At 43.1% G+C, this 16,459-nt stretch overlaps 1 protein-coding gene across 2 annotated transcripts in view; it reads right to left on the reverse strand.

Moving 5' to 3' along the window:
* The window catches only part of Tceanc2 (transcription elongation factor A N-terminal and central domain containing 2), a 38,426-nt gene that overhangs the window by 13,515 nt on the left and 8,452 nt on the right, over window positions 1-16,459 (reverse strand). For both annotated transcript variants that reach the window (XM_031378067.1, XM_031378066.1), the window contains exon 3: window positions 12,516-12,657. In XM_031378067.1, coding sequence (XP_031233927.1) covers window positions 12,516-12,657 — 142 coding nt within the window. The remainder of the gene's footprint in view (window positions 1-12,515; window positions 12,658-16,459) is intronic.

A 16,459-nucleotide genomic window follows, 5' to 3' on the forward strand; every position in this document is an offset into this window, starting at 1 on the left:
ACACACACACACACACACACACACACACACACACACACACACAAAGAAAGGAAGGAAAGAAGGAAGGGAGGGAAGAAGGAAAGAAGGAAGGAAAGAAAGGAAGAAGGAAAGAGAGAGGAAAAAAACTAAAGTAGGTGGCTTTTATTAGAACACAAATATTTCTAGACTAATTTTGAAATTATACTGCACACGAGCATAAAATCCTGCTTTTTACCAGAGGGGTTAATCGACTACAGATAGCTTCTAAGGTATCAGAGCTCATTATAAAGCAACACTACTTAAAGTTACACAGACCAACACTAAAATAAATGGATGAATCTATGAAATAAAAATAAGGCTGAGAACCATAAATATTTAAGAATCTAATATAAAGTTGGGTGTGGTGGCATGTGCCTGCAGCTCCTCAGGAAACTGAGGCAGGATGGACGATCGAACACTTAAGCCCACCAAGTTTGAGGTCAGATTAGGTAACATAGCAAGATCCCATCTGAGAGGGAGATGGGGAAGGACAGGTTTAATAAGTATAAAGAGAGTTACTGAACAAAGGGAAGCAGGGATTTCAATTTGAGCAACAGTCAAACCATCTCCCCAGTTATTCCAAACACATAGCCCCAAATTGTTTGACTCATTCTTCTCCACACACTTGCCAAAGGCCATTTGCACAAGGTTCTAGGCTAGGCACTAGTCATGCAGAGCTCAAAAGAAACTAATGTCACTCTTAAGAGGTTTTGTGAGCAGAATCCTGGAGATAATGGTACACAACAGCAAGTGTAACTTCGTGTTTAACCAGTTATTTGTGAAGGGTTCTCATCAGCCTTCCTGTGTTCGCACTCCTCACAGTGGGAGACACACAGGGCTCACTAGACATGTCTGAAGGTGTTTTTCTAGCTAACAAACACATATCATCTAAAAGCAGGACTGCCCCCATTGCCCTCTCCTCCTCTCTGGAGGTAGTCTCCGTCCTTACTATTAACTCACAGGTGGTTCTTTATGCTGTTGGTCAGTGTAGTAAATGCTAAAAACACAAAGATCGGCTAAGAGAGGACTAAGGATGAAGAAACGTGCTGACACTCTTCTAGGCTATGGTTGTAGTTTCCAGCACCAAAATGAGAAATAGATAAAAATACAAAGCGAAAGACGGCATAGCAGGACTCAGGCACCTTAACCGAAGGCATTGTGACAGCCACAGAGACTCTGCTTTATGCCCAGCTCTGGGGACAGAGGTGAACATAAAGTGGCAATCCAGAGGTCAGCTTTCACTCACCCTGTTAAAGTGTGCAAAGAAAACACATGAACAGAAACATTCCCCCTAAGTGCTGTTTGAAGTAGGAAAAAACTAGGAACAGCCTATGAGGTCACCATCAAGGGTCAATTCCAATGGTGACAAGTGCGCAGTCTTACCAACTGGAATAAATGAGCTGCGCACACCAGTCACACCTGCAAGTAACCCAGCACTCAGGAGCTGACAGCAGGTCTGGGCTATACAGTAAGACCTGGTCTCAGAAAAAAAACCCACACTATAAAAAAGGTAGAAACAAACAAACAGAAAACGCAAATACTCAGATAGCTCTACATGTACAACCATACAAAGATACTCATTCCTCAAGTAAAGTTAAAACAGAAGAGTATGTTCAGTGTGAGCCAATATTTACTTTAAAAATTACATATGTAGATACATGTAAACACCATATTTGTTTATATACAGAGAAAAAAGTCTTAAAGGATTTTCGACAAAATGATTGCCAGAGGTTTCTTATGAGCAGTAGGCCTCTGTCTGGGCACTTCAGCTCACACACCAAGAGGGCACATGCTGCCCTCAATAGCAGCAGTGTGTGGAGCCGGGTCCTGCCCACCACCTGGTCCTCACTGTACCTTCTGCTCTCTAGAAAAGGCACACTGGTCTCCAGGTATGTGGAAAAAAAAACAAAGACACAGCCTTTTGTGTCAAACCTAGAGCCTTCTCTGTCCCAGCACTGCTTAGCCTCTGTGGCACCAGAGTGTGTGGCCTTCTTCCTTCTGAACTACTTTCTTCCAATCCTTCTTGGATACTATCTGTCACATCTGGTCTGCTGCCTGCATATTCTCTGACTAACCCTTAATTACTTGAGGATCCCAGCCTGGACACTGTCCCCGGCTTCTCTCTCTACCGGTCTTTCCCAAGTGATCTTACCTACTCCTGCGGTCCAACCTCTGCCTGAAAGCAGGTATCTTCTAAATATTTATCTCTAGCCAAGGGTCCCCTGGGCATGGGACCACATCTCCAGTATCTTCCCAGACACCTCCTAAACTCAACACTTCTGTCACACTTGTTCATGTTCTCCTGTCCTCTCACTCTAAGACACAGGTCCACGCTTTAACACTTCCTACTGCCCGACTCATGTTCTAATGGCCTCTCCCTGGGTCTATTCAGTTACATGCTTATAATTAGGAGGTGAAAGCAGTTACTTAGATATTCTAGGCAGGGCTATCGATGTGGCTCAGTGGTAGAGAGCATGCCATACTCAATTTCTGTCCCTGACCTGGTCCTTTCCAATTCATCTTCTACCCTGAAGCCATAACACTGTTGTAAGGTAATTTGATGAGGATAGGGGTGTTACCCAGTGGTAAACACTTGCCTAGTAAGAGGGAGAGAAAGACATTGAGAAAAAGGGGAAGGGGATGAAAACAGTGAGAGAGAATATGAATCGCAAAAGGCCCTCAAGTTAACGTCTAAGTATAGCATTAAAGCTCTGGATATCTGGGGCCACTCTGGCCTAGCCCCTCCCCTGTGTCACTCTCTGTGATCCCAGATCTTCCACAGAAATTAAAATTGCATGTCTGCTTTGGGTCATGCTGTCTGGCCCTGTCACATTTCTGAGTCTTAGCACACACAGCTCCTTCTGCCTGGAATATCTGTTGTTGTTGTTGTTGTGCTAGATATCAAACTAGGGTCCTTACACTTTCTGGCAAGTGTTCTACCACAGACCTACATCCACAGCCCTGCCTAGAGTTAAACACTAACCCTCTATTCTAAGTTGTCAACATCCTGAGGGCAGAAGCTTACTCTAAGGAGTGTTATTCCCAGTCCACAGCACAAGGCTATTGCAAAAGAGACAGTGTTTGCTGAATTGAATCAAACAACTTTTGTTAGTTGTGTGTTATTGTTTGAGACAGGGTTTCTTTGTGTAGCCCTGGATGTCCTGGAACTCACTATGTAGACCAGGCTGCACTCGAACTCACACTCCAACCTGCCTCTGTCTCTTGAGTGCTGGATTGAAGGTGTATGCCATCACACCTGGCTCAAACAGTCAGATTTAAAACATACACTTGGCTTCCAAATGAGTTTTGTGCTAACACTTAAATACAGATGCAGCTGTGTGAAAGCATATATCTGCAGAAGCCCTGCTGTAACAGGGGAATTCAAAGGCACTGAGGCGGGAACGGTGTTGATTCTGCTTCCCCTACCTCCTGTCCACCTCACAAGGCTCTATTCTGATCAGTCCTCTTACTTAACAATAAATTAAATAGCTCTAATGTATCCTTTTATAAATGGTAAGCTGAAGCTCAGTAGCCATTTGTTGAGGTCTTCCAGCTAGAGAGTCCTGAGATCAGGATTTGAACACAACACTGTGACTCTCAATGCTCCACTGTGAGGGCCTGGCACGGAGGTCATTGAGGCCCTACTGAGATAATGCAATACACCTTCTTAGAAATCTCCAATTAGAAAAGGACAGGTCCTGACAAACAGCTAAAAGTCAGAAGGCTCGACAATCATGCTAGGGCAATGAAGTCCCTGCTTTTTGCCTTCAGGAGACAGCATATCCCACAGAGCTCCCACAAAGGTGATGCTCAGAGCAGTATAGAGGATCTGCAGGTATCAGTCTAGAAAGAGAACTGAGGAAAAGCAGGGCTAAAAGCCAGGTTGGGGGGAGGGGTACAACACTGCTGACAAGAGGCGAGGATCTCATCACAAGAGTGAGATGGAGAAGGGCAGTCTGGTTGGTCTGAGGCAGCAGTAGAGTAAGCTGGAGTGCCTAGTTTCTAGACGTGGGCTGAACACATTTAGAACACAAAGGGAGTGTTAAGGTAGTAAACTACTAGTGTTAAAGTAGTAAGAAACTATTTTAGGAGGCTGCTTAGCATGGACCAGTCTGTGGTGGTACAGCCAAATGTATCCCATTGTTCATGCATGGAGATCACTGCCAGCTGGGGGCCTGCTGGGGAATGGTGGACACTGTAGAAAGAGGGACTAAGTGGAAGATCATGGTGACAAACCTTTGAAGGGAAGATGTTCTTCTGTCTTTATGCCTTCTCACAGAGTGAGATGAGCAGCATGAAGTGAGGAGACAGACACATAGTCTCCACCATGATCTCTGCTTCCCCACGGCTTGGGAGCAATAGAGTCAAGTGAAACCCTGACCTTGGTTAACATGGATCTCCTCTCTTTTGAACTGGTATTCTTAGGTATTGTCATGGCAATGGAGAGCTGACCAACAGAGAATCTAACTTAACTCCTACAAGCCCAGAACAACCTTTAGAAGAAGCAACAACAATTCCCAGTCTTGCAGTAAAGACCCTGAGGTTCTGAGGGAACTTGGGAAGCCTGGTGAAAAGCAGGGCTGGTGGTCAAGGGCATACGTAAGCGGCCCAGCGTTTGCCCTGTCTTATCACCTCTGGTGATCAAACAGTCCTACCTTCTCTGATTTCAATGAAAAAAAGAATGAGGTTCCATGACCTTTCCCCAAGGTTACAAGTTGGTCAGTAGCTACATCAAGGAAGTTAATGATCTGCAAAAAGTCATTATTTGCTCCATGAAGTTTATATTTTAAAGTAAACAGTGTCACTGCTGGTCTTATGACCTGGGTCAGGTCCCCTGGGTTTAAGGTTAAAGGGTTTCTGCATCCTAACACATTGTTAAGACAAATTCTCCACAGGAAGCAGCCCTTTGCTGATTTAACAAACATTACTAAATACCAAGTATATTGAAGGCCCAGGCTGGGCACTGGCCAGAATGCTGAGCAAAACAGAGCCCTGCACTAAGGATCTCCAGGTGGGACTAACACTTTGACTCATGATGCTATTTACGGGCTCTAGAGTATTACTGAAAAGGGTCTCCAAAGGTCCTAAAGAACAAACGAGTCAACTCAACCAGCCAGGGAACACCACAAAAGAGGCAGTGTTGCCCTGAGTCTTGATAATTACTCAAGGAGATAAGACTAGCATAAGGGAGCAAGAACATGGAAGCCTGAAACAGTAAGCATAAGTGAGGATGTGGTAAACAAAATGGTGCCAAGAGACGCCCGCATCACCTCTGTGACTGCACTGCTTTATACAGCAAAGGGGCCTACAGGTGTGATTCAGGTTAAAGGTCCTGAGATTAGATAAGCCTTGATTTTCCACAGTGGGCTCAAGGTAATCACATGAGCCCCTTGAATTGCTGTCTGTGTGGAAGAGGCAGAAGAGTGAGTCAGAGAGATTCTGGATGTGAGGAGAGTTCTACGTCACTCGTTTGAAGATGGAGAAAGGGGACTCAAGCTAAGGAATGCAGGTGGCTTCTAAGGAGCCTTCAGAAGGTGTGTGACCCCGTCAACACCTTCCCTTCAGCTTTGCAGATATTCAGGTGTCAGAAGTGGAAGACACTAAAGAACGTCTTGGTACTGTTGCTCGTCATTTGGCTGTCTGACTTAGAGCAAGTTACTTTAAACTCTTCAATTTTCCCATTTTCAAAATGGAGAAAATAATTATAATGACTTTACAGGACTGTTACATGGGTCAAAAGGGTCATGGATGTGACAGCACTTTATAAATATGAGTAGCTATTTACTGCAGTTAACCAATCATGAGTTAAAGCTGCAAGGCATCTCTGAAATGTGGTTGCTACAACAGACAGAACCATTTCCCTGGACTCTCACATGTAGAACTGCAGGTGGGCATGCCTGCTTGCCAGCCTCCATCCTTGGCCATCTTCAGTTTGCTCGATGCCTCTTGCCCACTGGTTTTATGATAAGGAATCCACTCACAGAGGCCCAATAACTGCAAGGCTCAAGGCCTCTTCATAGCTGTCCCTTACCTTCCCTGACCACATTAGAGTCTTGGGGCCACTCATTTCCAGTGTTTCTGAAGACGCTTGTCCCTGGTCCACATGGTACTTCCTGCCCTGCTTTTCTTCCTGCTCCCAACAGTCTCTTAGCCTCTCTATAGCTGGCCTTCTTCCCACTTCCTTACCATGAATTTCCTTCCAGGTTCAAGCCTTTGGCCTTTTAGTCCTTCCTTTAACTCAGAGAATTCACTCATTTTTGTGACTTACTTCCAAATATGTATTTCTAGTCTAACAGTCTCACTTGAGCTAGGCATTTCCATTAAATGAGTTTATAGAAGAATTCAAAATGCAGGCTGAGTGTGTGCCACCACACCTTTAGTTTCAGCATTTGGGAGGCAGAGGCAGGAGGATCTCTGTGAATTTGAGGCCAGCCTTCATCTACAAGTAAGTTGCAGGACGCCAGTGCTGTTATACAGAGAAACCCTGTCTCAAAAACCAAAATGATGAACTCTTACCAGTAAACCAACAAAGAACACAAACAATTTACAGAGAGAGAGAGAGAGAGAGAGAGAGAGAGAGACAGAGACAGAGACAGAGAAAGAGAGAGAAGAGAAAGGCAAAAGGACAAATGGCTGACAAGCCTATTACAAACACTTAGTTTACTTAGTAAACAAAAATAAGAATCAGTTTCTCTGACCTATTTATTTTTTGGCCTGTTGGATTACTGAGATTTGAGAAAAGTGTAGGCATGCAAATGAGGACAAAGTTCCTAGGATCTAAGATTCCCACACAGATCAAGACAGGAGTTCAAATTCCAGCAACCACATGGTGGCTCACAACCACCCGTAATGAGATCTGATGCTGTCTTCTGGTGTGTCTGAAGACAGCTACAGTGTACCTATTTATAATAATAAATAAATTTTTGGCCGGAATGAACAGGGACTGAGCAAGCGGGACCAATTAGAGGGAGCAGGGTTCTAAAATTCAATTCCCAACAACCACATGAAGACTCACAACCATCTATCTGTACAGCTACAGTGTACTCATATACAAAAAATAAATAAATAAATCTTAAAAAAAAAAAAAAAAGACAGGAGGCACACAGGGCAGTTTAGATGAAGGCCTTGGGTAAGCTGGAGCCCTGCCCAGGGCTAAGTGTGGTAGCTTGGCAGCTCGAGGCTGGGCTGCCCTTCCTGAAGAAGCATCCTTGTTGGGGAAAGCGAGAAACAGAGATGGGAGGCAAGCAGAGCCATGGAGAATCCCGCTGAATCCTGTCCCTTCCCACTCTTGGACAAGTACATTCTACACTCCAGTTCTATAGCAGTGAGGCATGAGACAGTACATACAGCAGCACGGCCCTGCTGGCATGGAGTTACTGCTCAGCAAATAGAAAATAAAGAAACAAATAATTAAATAAGTAATTACAAACCGAGATAAGAGCTGGGAGGGAAACCGGTTAAAAATACAGAAGTAGCAGCCGGTTCAGTGTCACTTATGCCAAGAGAAAGGAAAATAATCAATGGTTTCAAATCACAGGTCTGGGAAGATGAGAACCAAGACAAGACATTGGGTTCGGACAGAACAAAATCACTGCGTCCTGAGAGAGAAGTGCGAGTGTGGGAGAAGCCCGCTGGGAGAGAGAGGCCAAAGAAGGGCACAGTGCCCAGCCAGCATTTAGAAAGGGAAACAGGTGTCTGGGAAAGGAAGAAAGGAGCAGCTAACGGGGAGGAAGAATAAGAAATTAGGATGAAAATCTCCAGTAGAGAGGAGACAGGAACCCAGAACCATTCTTCTAAGAGTTCTGGGAAATACACATTAGAAGGCACGACGCTGGATACAAAGTCCAGAGGCAGCTGTCTGTCCAGCTGTCCAGTTTCTTCACAGGCAAGCCCACCTAGACCTGCTGCTGCCACCCTCCCCAGGCATCCATGTTCTAGTTCTCTGTTTTGGGATTTCAGGCTTTCCTTTCCTTCCTCATGCCTCAGCCTGAAATGAACAGGAGCTCATTCTGACCTATGGAAAGCACGTGTCTGTGAAAACCCTTCCCACTCCATGGAGAGAGGAGAGTGCTATTGCACTCCCACAGGCTCCAGTGCACACCCTGACTTGATTTTCAAAGGTCAGTTGTAAGTAGACACTCACATGTTTCCTTTCTAAGGAAGGAAAGCTGTAAACTGAGGATCTTACAAACACTGACTAGGCATCATTCTCCAGCACTCGGCATAAGGCATGGTATATTAAGGTCCATGATATGTGTCAAGTGAATGAATTATTCTAGATTGAAAATAAAATACAGATCAAACGATCCAAGGCGCTAATCGTCACACACGCTGCTCATTAGTTTTAACAGAGACCTCGGCCTGTAAGCTTCCTCCGATGCTAACTCCTCTCACTCGACTGGATCCTTCTCATTAGTGTTCAACATTCAGAGTCTCTCCTCTCTTAAAACCCTGTTCTCATCCATCTCCTCTCCCTTCCTCACCCTGTCACCCCTTTAAGAGCAAACTTCTCAAAAGCACTTTCTCTTTTCTGCACCCTCCTTTGCTCCTCAAGCTCCTGCCCCCACCTTGCTTCTGAGACTGTCCTGAAATTACTAATGACTTCTTTTCAAATATAAACTATTCCATTTTTAGACTAAGCTTATTTGGCACAGTGATAATCTCAGATATGGCTGACCCTACCTTCATGAAAACCCTGATTCTTTCCTTTCACTTCAATGCCAACATTCTCTTCTGTTTCTCTGGCCAACTTTCTCAGTATGATCCTATAAATCCCTTAAATATCTGAGTGCACCAGGATTTTGGACTTGGCTCCTTGTTTTCCTTATAGTCTCCCTGCAAAGGCATATCTATTTCTGTCTCCTCACTCCCTAGCTATATGTTGATAATAAATAAATAATTCCCACTGAAATGGTTACAGTCTTTCTTTAGTTTCAGTTCTATCCATCCAATACCTTTTCTGTTTTGTTTGTTTCATCTTGTGAAACAGGGCTTCTCTGTGTAGCCCTGGCTGCCCTTGACTCAGTGATTCCCGCTCCCCTGCCCCCCACCCCCCACTCCCGCCTCCTGACTGCTGGGATTAAAGGCTGCATCCAACATCTTCTTGGACATTTCCTCTGGGATGTTCTATAGTTCTAGAGGAAATAGGAAATAGGAAATGGGAAAAAATGAAAATGGCTTTGAAATAAAGAGCTCATGAATGAGTTAGAATCAGCAGAAGAGAGAATTAGTAGTTTGGAAGACATGTATCTGAAGAAATTACCCAGAATGCCCAGAATAACAGGATAAAGAATATGACATAAAAATATGAAGAACAGGTTTAACAGAGTTCTACCTGTAGGCTCTCAGGAGGGACTAGAGAAAATAAAAGCACACTTGAAGAGAGCATGGTTATAAGTCAGGTGTGGAGGCTTGTGCTTGTGACCCAGGACTTGAGAGCCTGAGGTAAGAAAATCACAAGTTTGCGGCTAGCTTGGGTACATAGTGAGTTTCAGGCCAACCTGGGCTACACAATAAAACTCAGTTTAAAAAAAAAAAAAACAACTAATGAAACAAACAACAAATTGTGGCTTCTGTACTGGTTGTTTCACTTTCTTGTCCTTTTTGGATCTCTGGCTCTGGGGACTTCAGCTGCTGTGAGGGGCAGCCATAAGGAACTGAGGCGAGGGCGTGCTCTAAGCAAGCCTCTAAAATGTGCATCTAGGAAGCCCCTCAAATGACTGAAGCATTGATTTAAGCAACAGCCTAATAACAAGCTCTTAAAAGACAAGGAGGGGTAGTATTCGCCTCTGATCACAGTTTTTAGGCGATGGAAATAAGAGAATCAGGAGCTCAAGGTCATTGTAAATGTCATAGCCAGACTGACTGTAAGAGCCCCTACCAAATCACACCAAACCAAACCCACTCTGAGCCAGAACCACTCCAATAAACTGGCTTCTGGATTGCTGACCGTCAGAGACACTATGAGAAACAATACTGGCACTGGAGAGATGGCTCAGCAGTTAAGAGCACTGACTGCTCTTTCGAAGGTCCTGAGTTCAGATCCCAGCAACCACATAGTGGTTCACAATCACCCATAATGAGATCTGACTCCCTCTTCTGGAGTGTCTGAAGACAGCTACAGTGTACTTACATATAATAATAAATAAATCTTTAAAAAAAAGAGAGAGAGAGAAACACTACTTTCTTAAGCTGCTAGATTTTAGGGGAATTTTATATAGTAATAGATAACTAATATATTGCCAGATTGCTTCAGAAAGCCTTCTCCATCTGGTCCAGCCTGTCTCTCAGCTGCATTTCTTGCACACTCTCTGGCATGTTACATTTTAAACACACCTAACAACTTGGAGTTTTGGAACATGACCATGTTCTCTCCCACCTCCACCCTCCACACAGCTCCCAGGACGCATCCTCTGCCTGACACATCCCTCAACACTTTCTTCCCTACTTCCACACACTTGGCTAACTTCTCCCCATCGTCGTCAGAGCACTATACTAAGCTACAGAGCAAAGTCTTATTAAACTGCCTGTTTCCATCAGATTTGAAGCTCCAGAAAGAAAGGAGCGATTCCTGTCTTGGTTATACCCCGAAGCTCCAGCACACAGAAGCACTCTGTAGATGCTTGGTGCTTACATCCCATAAGGTAGGGAGGCAGGAAGGCTAAAAGTTGAAGCATAAACATTCTCAGGAAATGATCCAAATAAGATCTTCATCTGATAGAACTGTAAAGGAGCCAAGAACTCTCTGCATCCCATGCAATTTCAAGTTGAAGGAAGGCTCGAGTAAGGTCAGGGTTCAAAAGTTGGATGGGTTCCAATTCCTGCTAAGTCAAACCTCTTGGTAGTTCTGTTCCGGCCCTTGGCTGTAATCTCTGGATACCTGACACACCCATTCTTGAAAACACTCACTACACTCAGTGGTCAAACAAATGGTTTTTAAAATCCTTCCCATCCCTGTCCATCTTTTAGGACAATCCTAGCTTATTATGTTGAGATTTAAGATCTGATCACGTGTGGCATCTGTGGTATATGTCTAAACAGGATCACATACATACATACATGCATCAATAAACAGGTCATAAAATATTAAACACTAGTACCCTCTACTGGTGGAAAGACCTTACAGGCTCATGTGAATGGTCGCATTGCCCTCTAGTGACCACAACCTATAAAGACAGCCAATCCTGCAGCAGATGGGAGCATCTCCATGGCTATAATGATAGGGTTTTATATTCTTTAAGCATCTAATTTCCTCAGATTCTGGTTTATATTACAGGGGTGCAACTCTAAGACTCCTGGGGGCTCCCCGGGGACTCTGTAAAGCTCTTCCCAGCTGTTAGTGACAGGGTGATGCTGCTCTCTCCTGCTTCTCAGGAACAGGAGGTCAAGGGGAGGCAGAGGAGGCAATGGCTGCACTAGTGAGGGCAGGAGCAGCAGCTGTAAAGGACTGCCCTGGGCTCCCTGGGGAGCTGAGAGCAGCTTGAGGAACACATGTTGTTCTTCTCTTGCATATTAGCCACAGTTGTGTGCTGTACTAAAACGGCAATTCAACGAGCTCCCTCACTCACCTCTGAAATATTTCCAAAGCTATAATAAATGACACGGTGGCAAATGTTGCTATCGTTTTGTTTTATAAACCAGGCTTCACCAGTTATTGCCACTGATGACAGATTAAGCTGAGTTTCTTTCAAGCTTTAACTGAATCACCACCTCTATGAAGCCTTTCTGAAGTCCCCAGATTGTAGCGACTGCCCTATCCTTTCCGATCACATGCAGACTCTCCAGATCGAGTGGACAGAGTGTCACATGTGCTTATTTATAGCTACTGTAGTGTACTGCTGCTGTTTGTCTACACCATCGCCTTTCTACCAAACCCTCAGCTCCTCAAGGTCACAACCAATCATTCTTAATCATTCTGCACAGTCAGCATCAAGTGCATTCAAAATGTTACCTGTGTGTAGTCTATATGGTAAGTATAGACACTGGACACATGCTTTTAAAACCTTATAGGATAACTGTTATTTTATGTTAGCAACTCTGCTAACTAATCAAAAGGTAGGGAAGGTATAGCAAGGTGGCTCAGTGGGTAAAGGTGCTTGCCACCAAGCCTGCCAACTTGAGTTTGATCCCAGGACTCACATGTTGGAGGGAAAGAACAAACATCCACTAATGTGTCCTCTGACCTCCATACATTGTGGCAAACACAAACCCAAGCCCATTCCCAACACACAATAAAATGAAAACAAAAGGTTTAAAAGTTTGAGGACTGTGTTTTGTGTATTTTCATTTCATTTTTAAAAAGGCTTTACTCTATATTTCTATATTTTACTATATATCACTATTTTTTTACTATAAATTCCTAGCTTGAGGCTAGTAAATTGTTCTAAACAACGGTCCCCTCCAGCAAGTGTGACAAGCACATATGGGGTGAGGTAACTCCTGGTGTACAGGAGGAAGGGAGACACTCTGCAAGCACTTTTCAGAGCACAGGAGCATACCTATCCTTGTCGAGCTCAGCACCTCCCTGGAGGGTATTTTCTTCTTTAATTCTTGTAAGGCAGCAACGAGGTTTTCTTTGGTTTGATCAGGAAGCTCCAACATAGTTTTCCATCTTTTTATGTCTTCTATAACCACAACTCTCTGCGAAAAAGAAAAGTTATTTGGAAAATGGAACCTTTCATTAGAAAGACATCTGCCTCCACCTGAGCTAATGGCTCTCTTATTGACATATGAATTATTGATTATGACCTGAACCAAAGCAGTGTATCTGATGGCCCCAAATGAGGGGTAATTGCTTAGGAGCAGGCCCTGCCTACTGCAGCTCTGAAGAGTTGCATCTATTAGGAAATGTACAACTTCTCATCTCACTGTGCCGGCACCACAGCACTTCCCGGGAAAGGCGAAGAGCAGAGGGAAATGAAAGTAGTGGGTGCTAAGGTGGATCAACCTCACAGCTCACTCAAGTGTCCTAATTTACATGTGGAGAGCAGAGAAGCCATAAAGCCATGTTTACCTCAACAATAAAAACCACATGAACAGTTCTCCACTTCCCAGAGGAGAAAACATTTTTTTTTTTCTGAGAGAAAGAAAACTTCTTTTTCAAAAAACTTTAAACACACAGAATGGTATGATGAATAGCCCACTACTTAATGAGATTACTATTATTTTGCCATGCCTCATAAAATAAAGCATTATAAGACATAAGTCCCTTTGCACCCTTCATAATCTCACCTCCTTTTGTCCTTCCCAGAAGCTGCCACCTTAAGGCTGATTCTCACACTTCCATTAAATGCTAGGGATTAGGAATATGGGGAAAGGAGATGGGAAAGCTTTTATACTATTATGTGATTTTTCTGTAGTTTTGGTATAAACTATGGACTTTTTAATGAACAAAATTGGCAGACAAAAAGTAAAAAAGTAAAGTAGCCTTTATAATTGAAAATTAAGCCATGCACTGGTGGCACACATCTTTAATCCCAGCACTTGGGAGGCAGAGGCCAGCCTGGTCTACAGAGTAAGTTCCAGGACAGCTAGGGCTACACTGAGAAACCCTGTCTCAAAAACCAAAAGAGAGAAGGAAAGAAGGAAAGGAAGGAAGGAAGGAAGGAAGGAAGGAAGGAAGGGAAGAAAGAGAGAAAGCAAGAAAGAGAGAAAGAAAGAAAGAAAGAAAGAAAGAAAGAAAGAAAGAAAGAAAGAAAGAAAGAAAGGAAGAAGAAAGAAAGAAAGAAAGATCGATCTTATCTTGGATGTCTATTACCCTGGGAGGGGGCAGTTGCAGGTCAGGAAGAGCTTTTGGAGCTATGAGGGTTCTGGTAATATTTATCTTGATGTTTACATCAAGGATGTTCCTCACCACACTTGGCATCTGTACAGTTTTCCACATAAAATTTCAATATAGCCATGTTATAAAGACATAAAATCTTAACTCCTTTCCTTGGGGAAGAACATGGGGTCTGCTTCTAGCCTAGAAGTCAAGGTGAAAGGAGAGTCCACCTTGTATGTAAATACAAGATCTTGTATGTAAATACAAGATCAAAGTCTCCTGTTTGGGCAACCTCGTCCACAGACTTTCTCTGGAGGGATCCCAGAGCCCTTCTAAGGATCCTGTGAAGCCAGCCACTCTATTTAAAGCCAGGCTACCAAGCATTCTCTCCTATGATTGCCCAGATCTTTGTCCTAGAAACCTCCCAAGGATGACAGCTTCCACTTCTCCCTCTGGCATTAGCCAGCCACTGTCTTTGCACTTTTCTAGGTGTTGACCAAGCCCAGGAACAGAGCTGAGTTCTCCAATTGAAACCACCACAGAAGCCTCCCACTTTACACAGACGACTGAGCACACTTGCCTCTTCTGTTAACGTCCACCTTCTTTATGGACTACAGCAGGTGGTGGGTTTAGGATTCTGAAACTAGTTTTCGTGTGCTGCTTGCACATGTTCCAGAGAGATGGTTGAGACTGTCACTTGAAAACACAATTTTACATCTACTCTGTCCTCGGCCCTAGGAGACTCAGTCAAAACTGAGAGAAAAACCTTTTCCTATGTGCTATTGCAGTATAAACTAGTATTACTATTAAATGGTTAAAAAAAAAGACAAAACCTAAGCCACTTAAGAAGCTATTTTCTATTGGAAGGTGTATCAAGTTTTTCTCATTCAGTATATTTTATTGACGTTTCCATAGTAATATATTTATTGTTAAATCTGACCAATATTGAATAGTAATCCTACTATTGTATACACACTTCTTAGGCTCTTGAAATCTATTCCCTAACAGGTATTGGGAGTTTCTTCCCTGTGTATTTCTACTGTTATAAATACTGTCTCGGTGAACTCCTGACTCCTCTGTACACTATCTCCACCTGTTATCTTCTCTGTATCTTCATGCTCTGAGTAGTGGGTGCTGCGCTATGTTGATTTGCTCTCCCACCCCTGTCCCAGAGAATCTAAGGATCTAGTTTCCAATATCCTTATTTAGTCCACCTTACTACAAACTAGAAATATTTTTCCTTTACTTTTTGTCTCCTTTCTTATCGTCTGCTAAATAAACTACATTTGTTTTGTTTTGAGATAGGTTCAACGCACCCTACATTGGCCTCAAGTTCTCCATCCTCTCGTCTTAACTTCTAGATTGTTTGGACTACTGATATGCGCTATCACCCTTGGCTCTGAGTTTTCTTTATAATTTTTTTCTTCATAGTTTAAAAGTAATTGTACTTCTTTCACTTAAATATTGCCATTTTTAGAACACATGTTCAAAGAAATCTGGGCTGATCTTTTAACTGTCTTTCAAAATTATTGTTTTTTCATATTTCTTTTATTTCTGTGTGATGTTTTCTAAATTATTTCCTTATTACTAAGCTTGCTTTTCTTTTCTTTTCTTTTTTTTTTCTTTTTTTCGAGACAGGGTTCCTCTGTGTAGCCCTGGCTGTCCTGGAACTCACTCTATAGACCAGGCTGGCCTTGAACTCAGAAATCCACCTGCCTCTGCCTCCCAAGCACTGGGATTAAAGGCGTGAGCCACCATCGCCCAGCATTACGAAGCTTTCAATCCATCATTTTCTCTTTAGGTACTAATCTGTCTACTTTTATTTAACCTGTTTAGTATGTTTCTGCTTCAACAGACATGTATTTTTCATTGGACAAACTATTTCTCTTTTCACTCTTATTTCTATTCTTTTCCTTTTTAAAATCTCTGTGAACATTACAAGCATACTTAAGATTTCAGATTGTTCTCTAATTCCCATCTTTTGAGATAGAGAAATTATTACATCTATCCACTCACTCACTGCCTTTGTAGCTTACTTTGTCATAGGGTTCATTTGAACCATGAATTCTTCCCTAAAGAGTTGCTTTTCTTTGCAGTCTTATGTGCTCTAGGATGTGAAGTGTCTTAACGGGAAGCTCACATTTGCCTGTGTTTTTGGAGTTTCCTGGCTTTACATTAGACTTCATACTAACACTTCAGTTTATGTGCATGGTGAAAGGTATGTGGTTCTTAATGTATTCCAGTCAACTCTTCTTTTATCTAAGACCCCAAAAAGATGGCAATCTTTACACTGTTTTCTTTACCTGGCAAATGGAATTTCTCTGCTCACTGTTCACAAACATGGCAGACTTCTTTTAGTTCCAAATTCCACTGAAAGCATGGGTGTCAGCTTCATCTCCCAACAGATGAGGCTCTAAGGCCTTCCCCATACATCAAGATCTAAGCATTACAGCCACTTTCAACACCCCCAAACAACTCAGCTTCATTGTCCACTTACAGCTCCAGGTTTCAATTTCCTGTTTCTTCTTAGACCTTAGGATTTCTCTTTCTTGTAGTCCTGGCTGTCCTGGAACCCACCATGTAGACCTTGAACTCACAGAGATCTGCCTACCTCTGACTCTCCAGTGCTGGGATTAAAAAGGTTATGAGCTACCATGCCTGTCTTTTTTTTTTTTTTTC

This window comes from Mastomys coucha, unplaced genomic scaffold (assembly GCF_008632895.1).
Source record: "Mastomys coucha isolate ucsf_1 unplaced genomic scaffold, UCSF_Mcou_1 pScaffold18, whole genome shotgun sequence".
Classification (NCBI taxonomy): Eukaryota; Metazoa; Chordata; class Mammalia; order Rodentia; family Muridae; genus Mastomys; species Mastomys coucha.